Source organism: Lolium perenne, chromosome 1 (assembly GCF_019359855.2).
Source record: "Lolium perenne isolate Kyuss_39 chromosome 1, Kyuss_2.0, whole genome shotgun sequence".
NCBI classification, from domain to species: domain Eukaryota; kingdom Viridiplantae; phylum Streptophyta; class Magnoliopsida; order Poales; family Poaceae; genus Lolium; species Lolium perenne.
The window spans coordinates 191,894,622-191,904,690 of record NC_067244.2 but is presented as its reverse complement, the minus strand read 5'-3'; the positions used below and the strand labels follow the sequence as shown (position 1 = coordinate 191,904,690).

Below are 10,069 nucleotides of genomic sequence, written 5' to 3'. Positions count from 1 at the left end.
ACTCCCCCTATGTTCATGTGTGCCTTTCATCTAGATATATAGTTTGAGAGTGGTATGTGTGCACGACGGTCAAGAAAAGTTCGACGGATCAATGATATTTAGCTCATGCCTCAACTCAATGAAACGCTTCTCGTCCAAGGGCTTTGTGAAGATGTCCGCCAATTGCTCCTTGGTGCCAATGAAGGATAGAACAATGTCTCCACGTGCAATGTGATCTCGAATGAAGTGGTTCCTTATCTCAATATGCTTCGTCTTCCCATGAAGAACCGGGTTGTAGGCGATCTTGATGGCGCTCTCATTGTCGCACAATAGAGGAACCTTGCTATACTCGAGTCCGTAGTCCCGCAAGGTTTGCCTCATCCATAAGATTTGCGCACAACTACTTGCCGCGGCGACATATTCGGCTTCCGCGGTGGAGACGGAGACACAATTTTGCTTCTTCGAGGACCAACACACCAAAGATCTTCCAAGAAAGTGACACGCTCCGGATGTAGACTTCCTATCAACCTTGTCTCCCGCCCAATCGGAGTCGGTGAAGCCCACCAAAGCAAAGTCCGTGTCCCTTGGGTACCATAGTCCGAAGTGTGGGGTATCAACTAAATATCGAAAGATCCTCTTGACCGCCACTACGTGGCTTTCCTTCGGACTTGCTTGAAACCGTGCACACATACCAACGCTTAACATTATATCCGGGCGAGAGGCACAAAGGTAAATAAGCGAACCTTTCATCGAACGGTAGAGCTTGGGATCCACCGCTTTGTCGGCCTCGTCAAGGGAGAGTTGACACTTGAGATATTGGAGTTCCAATTCCCTTGGCGCCCTTCATGTCGAAGCGGTTGAGCATGTCTTGGAGATATTTCGCTTGATTGATGAAGGTGCCTTGTTCCATTTGCTTGATCTCAAACCCAAGGAAGTACGTGAGTTCACCCATCGTTGACATCTCAAACCTATTTGTCATTAACATAGCAAACTCATCACTGAATTTTGTGTTAGTCGAGCCAAATATGATGTCATCTACATAGAGTTGGCATATGAAAAGCTCCCCATTGACTTTCTTAGTAAAAAGAGTGGGATCAATTTTCCCCACTTCGAAACCACGGTCTTCAAGCAACTCCTTTAGGTGCTCATACCAAGCTCTAGGAGCTTGTTTGAGTCCATATAGGGCCTTTTTGAGCTTGAAGACATGGTCCGGGAAATGGGGGTCATCGAAACCCGGGGGTTGCTTCACATACACCTCCTCATGTAGAGGACCATTAAGAAAAGCACTCTTAACATCCATTTGTTGCAACTTGAAGCCATGATGAGAGGCAAAGGCCAAAAGGATACGGATGGACTCGAGCCTTGCAACGGGTGCAAAGGTTTCACCAAAGTCCACGCCTTCGACTTGAGAATAGCATTGTTGGTGTCTTCGAGGACAATCACACTAGCTTCAAGAGACATGCGCAAATTTTGTTCATCTTCAAGCTCCTCTTTGAGTGAGGCAATCTCATTTGCCGCTTCCCTTTCCAACCTTTCCTTCTCCTCTATGAAGTCTTGTGCCGCACCAAGTTGGCTCAAGAGAGCCCCAACATGAGTCTTGGTATCCCCTTGCATGTTAGTGAGAAAAGTATCCAAACCCATAGTCTCACGTTTAACGGTGAGACTAGTGGCATCATCAATATATAGAGCATTAGTCAAGGATGATGGTTTGGAGGGGGATTTTACCTCCGAGGATGCCTTTGCCATAAGGCAACGAGCATTGTTGGTGGCGAGGTTCTCATTTGGAGAGTCAAAGAGGGAGATAGAGGGAGTGGTAATGGCGATGGCGACCACTCCCTCTCCTTCCTTGTTGGAGCTCTTGTCCCCACGTTCTTCATCCTCATCGGAGGAGTATTCTTCTCGAATAATGAAGGCTCTAGGCTTCTTGGTGAAGGAGACCTTGTCGTCATCGAACTTGGGGGAGAACTTGGAGAATCCTTTTGAGAGTGACTTGAACTTTTCCTTGCGGATAAGTCTTCCACCATGATCTTCTCTTCTCTCAAACATACAATCCGCGACAAAATGACTCTTGTCGCCGCAATTGTAGCAAGTTCTTCCCTTTTGCCCCTCCCTTGGGCTCTTGGAGAAACTTCTTGGAGAATCACGTGATCTTCTTGGTCTTGTGCTTCGGGACTTGTTTCCATCCCAAAATTTCTTGGCGGCGAGAGCCATGTGCTCATGATAATTGATCTTGAGGTCATCCGGTCCCCACTCAATGGGATCCTCATCACTCTCACTAGCCTCATGTACCTTAATCTTCAATGCAAGGTTGGGCTTGCGTGTGTTGTGGGCGCGAGCAACAAGATCCTCCGCATTCTTCTTGGAGATGTCCAAAGCGATGACTTCGCTAAGAACTTCATCGGATGTCATAGCACGGAAGGAGGCGTTTTGGCGGATGGCCGTCAACTTCACTTCCTCATAAGGGAGGAGAGCGTTGTAGAACTTGCGCTTGATCCAATGGTCATCCACGAACGTTGCTCCAAGATCTTGCATTTGTACGGCGAGAGCGATGAGGCGCCGATACATTTCTTCGGGGGTCTCTCCTTCAATCATGAAGAAATTGTCGGCCATATTGTTCACTTCATCGAAACGAGAGCTTTGGATGCTCGCATTTTCGAGGAAGAGCTTGTCGAGTTTATCACATGCTTCCTTGGCGGTCTTGAGCGAGCGGATATGAGCGCGGTCCTTTGGCGTGACGGCCATGTGAATGATGTTAATGGCGGTGGCGTTGAGTTGGTCATCCACCACATCTCTTCTTGTCAATTTCTTTGGATCTCGTGGTGAGTAGCCTTCCTCAATGATGCGCCAAAGCTCGGTAGATGCGCTGCGCACATGAGATTTCATCAAGAATTGCCAATTTTCAAAGTTATTTGACTCAAGTAATGGTGGTGAACCATGTGACAAGATATGTGGCATAGGTATTGGAACGTTTATGGTGTAATCACTTGGTGGTGGCACCTCATGATAACCCCCTAGACGTTCCGCAACCGGTGTCTCATCCTTCCCCTTTGTTGAAGTGCCGGTCTCCCCAAGCCCTTCCTTTTGTGGATTTTTTGTCGCTTGCGCGACAAAATCAACAAGAGGAAAGGAGGTAGCTTTTGGTGGGGGGTTCTCGGCACTTGCTTGAGGATCAACACTAGGGTTTGGTTTTTGAGCAACCAACTCCATCATCATTGCCTTCATTTGGTTAACGATGGATGACTCCAATTTCTTGAGGTCATCCAACGTAGCCGTTGTGGTATCGACGGGAGATGATGGAGCGGGTGGCACAAGGGAAGGTGACCCATTCGCCAAACCCGCATCTTGTTCGGCCATTTCTTAGGCGGTAAAGCCCGAGCAAGAAAACCTTGCTCTGATACCAATTGAATGGATCGTAGCGAACAAGAGGGGGGTGAATGGTTGCTACGTCAATTTTTAGTCTTTTTCAATTTTAGTGCAACGGAAGATAAAGGTGATTGCTTTAATGGTGTTGTGATCCTACAATGATCCTAGAACAAGTGCAACAAGCAAAGGAACAATCACAAGATAGTAAGAGTAAGGAGCGGGACAACCGGAGGGCGCGGAGACGAGGCGAGGTTTGTTTCCCGCAGTTCCTCCCACAAAAGGGAGTACGTCTGCGTTGAGGAGGTGCTAGCCTCACACAAGAGACTAGACGGCCACACCACGAAGGAAGGCCTCACCTTCTTCCTCGAGAGAGCTCCACAAAGGTGCTCCCCCTTCTCCACTAAGGCACCGGTCGAGGCGGTGATTCCTTCACAAGGTTGGGGCGAGCTCCACACCACAAGGAGGCTCCCAACAATCCATGGAGCTAGTACAACACCAAGCTAGCCTCCATGGATGCACTTTCTCCAAAGTCCCACAATAGGAACCCTAACACCATGATCCACTAAGGAATAGCAAGTATTGGTGAAATCTCTCTTGGTAGAACTATAGATCGAGGTCTCCTCCACCACTCCTCAAAGTTTGAGCAAGATTGGTTGGATGGTTGGGGAGATCCTCAAGGATTAAGCTCAGCAACAATGGAGGAGAGAGAGAGAAGAGATAAAACGAATTGGGGAAGAAGGGGCCCTTAAATAGGCTCCTCCAAATCCAACCGTTATGTCCAGTTTTTGCCTAAGCAGTACTACCGCTTTTGGAAAGCGGTACTACCGCTCTGAGTTCGAATCCCCACAGAACTTGTCCACGTGGACACATTGCGGTACTACCGCTCGCGGTACCGCTTGAGGTACCACAATAGGGTCCAGACCTTACTGGATCCAAAGCGGTACCGAAGCGGTACCAGAGCGGTACTGCCGTAACATGTTACGGTACTTGAGCGGTACCGTGGGCGGTACTACCGCTTGCAAGCGGTACTACCGCTCAAGGTACCGTAAAGGTACCGTAACTTGTTCTGTGGGACAAATCCAGCGCAGAACTCTGAGCGGTACCGTGAGGCGGTACCTATAGGGGTAGCGGTACTACCGCTACAGGTACCGGTAGTACCGGCCTAGCTAAAACTGGTTTTCTTCCCTTTTTCTCTCCAGCCATGTCACCTCGCGAAACACACACAAAACCAGAAAACCTACATCTATCCATAACTACGCTTCAGTCCTCCGATCTTGACGTGTCCAGCGAGGTCACCGTGCACTTGCAAATCTAGCAATGATACTCAAGGTACGCGGTGAGATAACTCAAGTGTTGTCATCAAACACACAAAACACGGGGTTTAGACTTTGCTCTTTCAGGTGCCAAAACTTCAAGGCCTCAAGAAAGATGAGTTGATGGAGCTATCTGTAAAATGTAGCACGAATCTCCAACTATGGCCACATAGCCATGGTTTTGCATTTTCCCATATATACCCAAGATGCGAATTGACAAGCAGACAAAGAAACAAGGTTGACACATGCTCTGCCGGAAATGAAGGGCGACCCAAACCCTAACCCCCCGTCCGTCCTCCTCCACTCTCCCCTCGCCGCCGCTGACATAGGCATCCCCAATGGGCCTGCCAGAGATAGTACCCGGGGTTTACAGAAAGTCCATAAGTCGAAGAATATGAAGTTGAGAAGACCAAGTTATGTTAAGGAAAGTTAGAGTTGTATTAGGAAATATAGACTTGTAAATTTACGGGACGGGTTAGAAACCCTCCCGGACTCTGTAACTTGTGTATTACGAATCCCTCGGCTCCGCCTCCTATATAAGGGGGAGTCGAGGGACAAAGAGAGGATCGATTCATTGTTTCACGCAACCCTAGTTTTCATAATCGTCGAGTACTTTTCGGCTGAAACCTTCGAGATCTACTTGCCCTCTACTTTTGACTAAAACCCTAGTCTACAATCTGTAGGCATTGATAAGTTAATCCCTTGTCAGCCGCCGCCGGCGGGAGCCGCCGGGCAAAGCCCGGGCGGTGCCGGCGGCGGTGGCTCTTCCTCTACCCGGCGCAGGACCTCCCCAGGCGGGGCTGGCGGTCAGGCGGCGGCGGACCTCACCCTCGGCGGCGGTGCTGCGTGGCGGCTGGCAGCGGAGGCGGCGGTTGGTGCGCGGTGTGGCTGCGTCGTGTCGCGACGGCGCCGGAGCGGCGGGGCGTTGCGGTGCAGTGGCGGCGGCGGGGTTCCGCTGGCCCAGATCCGGGCCCTGCTGGGCCCTTCTGAACTTGGCCGGGCCTGGGTGCTCTCGCTGGCGTCGTCTCCTGGTGCGGATGTGGTTGCAGCGGTGGTGCTGTGGTGCAGGCAAGGCGGGGCCTGGCGGCGCGCGCTCAGGCTCAGGCGGTGCAGGCAAGGCGGGCCGGCTCGAGATCGTCCCAGGTCGTGCTGCCTCGGCCCGTGGGTGCCGGGGCTGAGGCGTTGCCCTTCTGCTGGGGAGGGTGCGGTGCTGGTTGGCGGGGCGGCGTCCCTGCGGGTGTGTTGGAGCTCATGGCTGCGGTCTTCGGCGTTCGTCCTCGAGCCCCGTGTTGGTGTTGATCGGCGCCCCCTCTATGTGGCGTTCCGGCGGCGCCCACGTTGCTTCTCGGCAGTACTTCGTTTGCTACAGGCTGTGCAGCTCGGCAGCGGCTCGAGGTTGAAGATGAGCGTTTGTGGCTGCGGGGCTCTCCGGGGGTCGCGATGCGGCGGATGCAGGTGGTGGTCTGTACCGGTCCTTGTTTGGCGGGCGCGAGGTTTCGGGATTCTTCGCTAGGCGAAAGCTTTGTCTTGGCGGCCGGCCAGGACCGACGACGGTGACTCCCGTGGGCGCCGCATCCTTCTTGAAAGCGTCGTCGAAGCGGGTGTTTCTTGATCTCCGCCCGGGCTCTCCGGGGGAAACCCTAGATCCTTCGCGGGATCGGGTGTGGGCGGCACTCTTATGTCGCTTTGCCTCTTGGGGTCTCGCTTTGGACGTCCACTGGAGAGAGGGACTTGTGGAGTGTTTTGGTGGTTCGGTGGAGGCGGGTTCGTCTTCGGCCAGGCGGGGCGCGGCCTCGGGGCCGGCGTGGTAGTTTGGAGCGGTGGCTCCGGTCTTTCGCCTCCGCCTGTTGCGTTGAGGTGTGGTGTCGACCTGATTGGTCGTCGACCCGTGTGGAGCGCAGCCTCGGGGCTGGCGTGTGGTGTCATGTTGTAACGATTTTTTCTGCCCGTTTTCCTCATAAACGGGCAACTCTTTTCTCCTATATCAATGAAAGGCAAAACTTTTGCCTCGTTTCAAAAAAAAAAACAGAACTGGCGCATCACACTAAACATACAAGGCGAAACCAAACAGAAACAGTTACATGAGGAGTCCAGGAAGCAACAAAAACCTTGCACACATTTTTCATGCTCATGCATGTCTCGAAACAGAGTCACACTGCGCTGCATCTCCGGATCATGCATGCATGCCTGTTATGTAGGAGAACACGGTGACCAAATTAGACCGCGGTTTGAGAATGTATATAAGCATGGCTTGCACCAAATGCCTCCCATGTCCATGCTTGCAAAACCTGCTCCCATAGATAGATAGGCGCCATGGCTCGCCTGAGTAGGGTATTGCCGCTCGTAGCATGCCTCCTCGTCTTCGTCTTCAGCGTGACGCCCACGCTGAGCATCCTCACTGACGGCCGTGCAAAAATCACGCAGCAGAGTACGAGCCTCAACGATGGCGTCGACAGAACATACGTGGTGCTGCTGGAGCCTCCCGCGCACCTGCACGCCCACGACGAAGCCGCGCACCGGAGGTGGCACGAGTCTTTCCTGCGTCCGGGCTCGCGCGTCGGCGGCCGCGATCCGCCGACCATCCGCCACTCGTACACGGGCGTGTTCTCCGGCTTCGCCGCGAAGCTGACGCAGGAGGAGCTCGCTGCCGTGTCCAGGAAGCGCGGGTTCGTACGCGCGTTCCCGGAGCGGAGGGTGCCGCTAATGACGACGCGCACGCCGGGGTTCCTGGGGCTGGACGCCAAGCAGGGCGTCTGGAACGCGACCAACTACGGCGAGGGCGTGGTCATCGGGATTCTGGACACCGGCCTCACCGCCTTGCACCCTTCTTTCGGGGACGAGGGCATGTCGCCGCCGCCAGCAAAGTGGAAGGGCTTTTGCCAGTTGCCCGCCAAGTGCAACAACAAGCTCGTCGGCTTGGTCTCCCTCATGGGCGGCAACGACACCACCGACAACGTGGGGCACGGCACGCACACGGCGGGCACGGCGACGGGGCACTTCGTGGACGACGTGTCGGCGTTCGGGCTGGGCAGGGGCACGGCCGCCGGGACCGCACCCGGCGCGCACCTGGCCATGTACAAGGTGTGCGACGGCGAAGGGTGCTTCGAGTCCGACATACTGGCGGGGATGGACACGGCCGTGAAGGACGGCGTCGACGTGCTCTCGCTCTCCCTGGGCGGCCCGTCCATGCCACTGGACAAGGACCTGATCGCGATCGGCGCGTTCGGGGTCATGTCCAAGGGCATCCTCGTCGTGTGCGCCGGCGGCAACAGCGGCCCGACGCCCTCCACGTTGTCCAACGAGGCGCCGTGGATACTTACTGTGGCGGCCGGGTCAGTGGATCGGAGCTACCGGGCCACCGTGCGGCTCGGCGACGGCGAGGCGTTCGACGGCGAGTCGCTCACGCAGGACAAGCGCTTCAGCGCCAAGGAGTACCCGCTCTACTACCCTCGCGACAGCAACTACTGCGACGTTTTCGACGTCAACATCACCGGCAAGGTGGTGCTGTGCGACACCGAGACGCCGCTGCCTCCATTGAGCTCGATCGAGGCGGTCCAGGCCGCTGGCGGCGCCGGGGTGGTGTTCGTCAACGAGGCCGACTTCGGGTACACCATCGTCGTGGAGAAGTACTTCAACCTCCCCATGTCGCAGGTGACCGCCACCGACGGCGCCAAGATCATGGGCTACGCTAGGGCGGGGCCGCCGTCGGCGGCCGCGCCCCTCAACGCAACGATACTGTTCAACAGCACGATGGTTCACGTGAAGCCGGCGCCGATCGTGGCCGCCTTCTCGTCTCGCGGGCCGAACGTGGCCAGCCCCGGCGTGCTCAAGCCGGACATCATGGCGCCGGGGCTCAACATCCTCGCTGCGTGGCCGACGATGGTGCCTGTCGACGGCGACACGGAGTCGTACAACTACAACGTCGCCTCAGGCACGTCCATGGCAACGCCACACGTCACCGGTATCGCGGCGCTCGTCAAGAAGGCGCACCCGGACTGGTCGCCGTCGGCGGTCAAGTCCGCCATCATGACCACGTCCAGCGCGGTCGACAACGCCGGCCACCCAATCATGGACGAAGAGCACCGGAAGGCGAGCTCCTACTCCATCGGCGCCGGCCACGTAGACGGCGCCAAGGCCGTCGACCCCGGCCTCGTCTACGACCTCGGCGTCGGCGAGTACAGCGCCTACATCTGCGCTCTCCTCGGCGAGGCCGCCATGAAGACCATCACGGGCAATGGCAACCTCACGTGCGCCACGGTGGGATCCATCCCGGAGGCGCAGCTCAACTACCCGGCGATAGTGGTGCCGCTCTCCGACAAGAAGTTCAAGGTGAAGCGGACGGTGACCAACGTCGGGCCGGCGAGATCCAGGTACACCGCCCACGTTCACGTGCCCAAGTGGCTCAAGGTTAAGGTGGAGCCGGAGGAGCTCGAGTTCGAGGCGGCCATGGAAAAGAAGACCTTCACCGTCACCATCAGCAGGGAAGGCGACGGCGGGCAGCTCGCCGAGGGCAGCCTGCACTGGAAGTCCGAGGATCATCTGGTGCGTAGCCCCATCATCGCCGACGCCAGGGTTGTCCAGAGATGATTGTGCCATTGCATGACCCTCGATCGACCATACCTTATACAAAGTAATAACCCATATGATATTCTTCCAAACTGACTACGTACTGCTCGTTGAGTTCCAGGTTGTAAACTTGCAACCACACAAGAATTGGTGTAGGACACAAATCAAACTAATAACCATATAATATCCCTTTACTCTGTTTGTTGTTGCTCAACTTCAGGACGTACTTATGGTCGATTATTCGAACGCTCGCTCCAAAAATCATCCAAATTTAGGAACAAGTTTTGCATACGGCAAGTAGCAACAGCTCTGTCCACACCGAAAACGCTTGGGCTCAAAACAATACCGAAATATCTCGTCGAAGCCATTCCTAGCAAAGTGAATAACTTATACTATTGCAAATCTTGAAGCACAATCAGAAGATATTTATCTCAGATCCGCGCCAAACTAAGAGCACCACTTCTTTTCTCGAATTATTGAGTCACTCATTGTGCCTCCTTTGGGTGCTTCATGAATATTTCAACACAAAAACTCCGTATAGGAAGGTTTCATTGGGAAGGATGATCTCACTGTTACAGAATCAGCAAGACATGTTAGACATTAGGATGACATATGTAATGTATTTAGGCCATTTCTGAACAGCGGAACCATAAAAAATACACGAGAAGGATAACAAGGAATTCAGAATACATGCCTGGTGCAATCTTACAAGGTACCCAAGTTAAAAGTCCCAAATGCTTTTTTGGAAGCTTCACATGGGAGATATCCAGAATTACGAAGATAATTACACAGCCAACCGAGGCAACGTAAAACTCTCTACTGCACATACATTTGTTTGTTCCTGAAGA

General features: G+C 54.2%; 1 protein-coding gene across 1 annotated transcript; it reads left to right on the top strand.

Moving 5' to 3' along the window:
* The first annotated feature begins 6,940 nt into the window (after nucleotides 1–6,940).
* On the top strand, nucleotides 6,941–9,418 carry LOC127317011 (subtilisin-like protease). Its single transcript, XM_051347532.1, has one exon. It carries the CDS (start codon nucleotides 6,969–6,971, stop codon nucleotides 9,240–9,242), a length of 2,274 nt encoding a protein of 757 aa, XP_051203492.1. The 5' UTR covers nucleotides 6,941–6,968; the 3' UTR covers nucleotides 9,243–9,418.
* The last annotated feature ends 651 nt before the right edge of the window (nucleotides 9,419–10,069 follow it).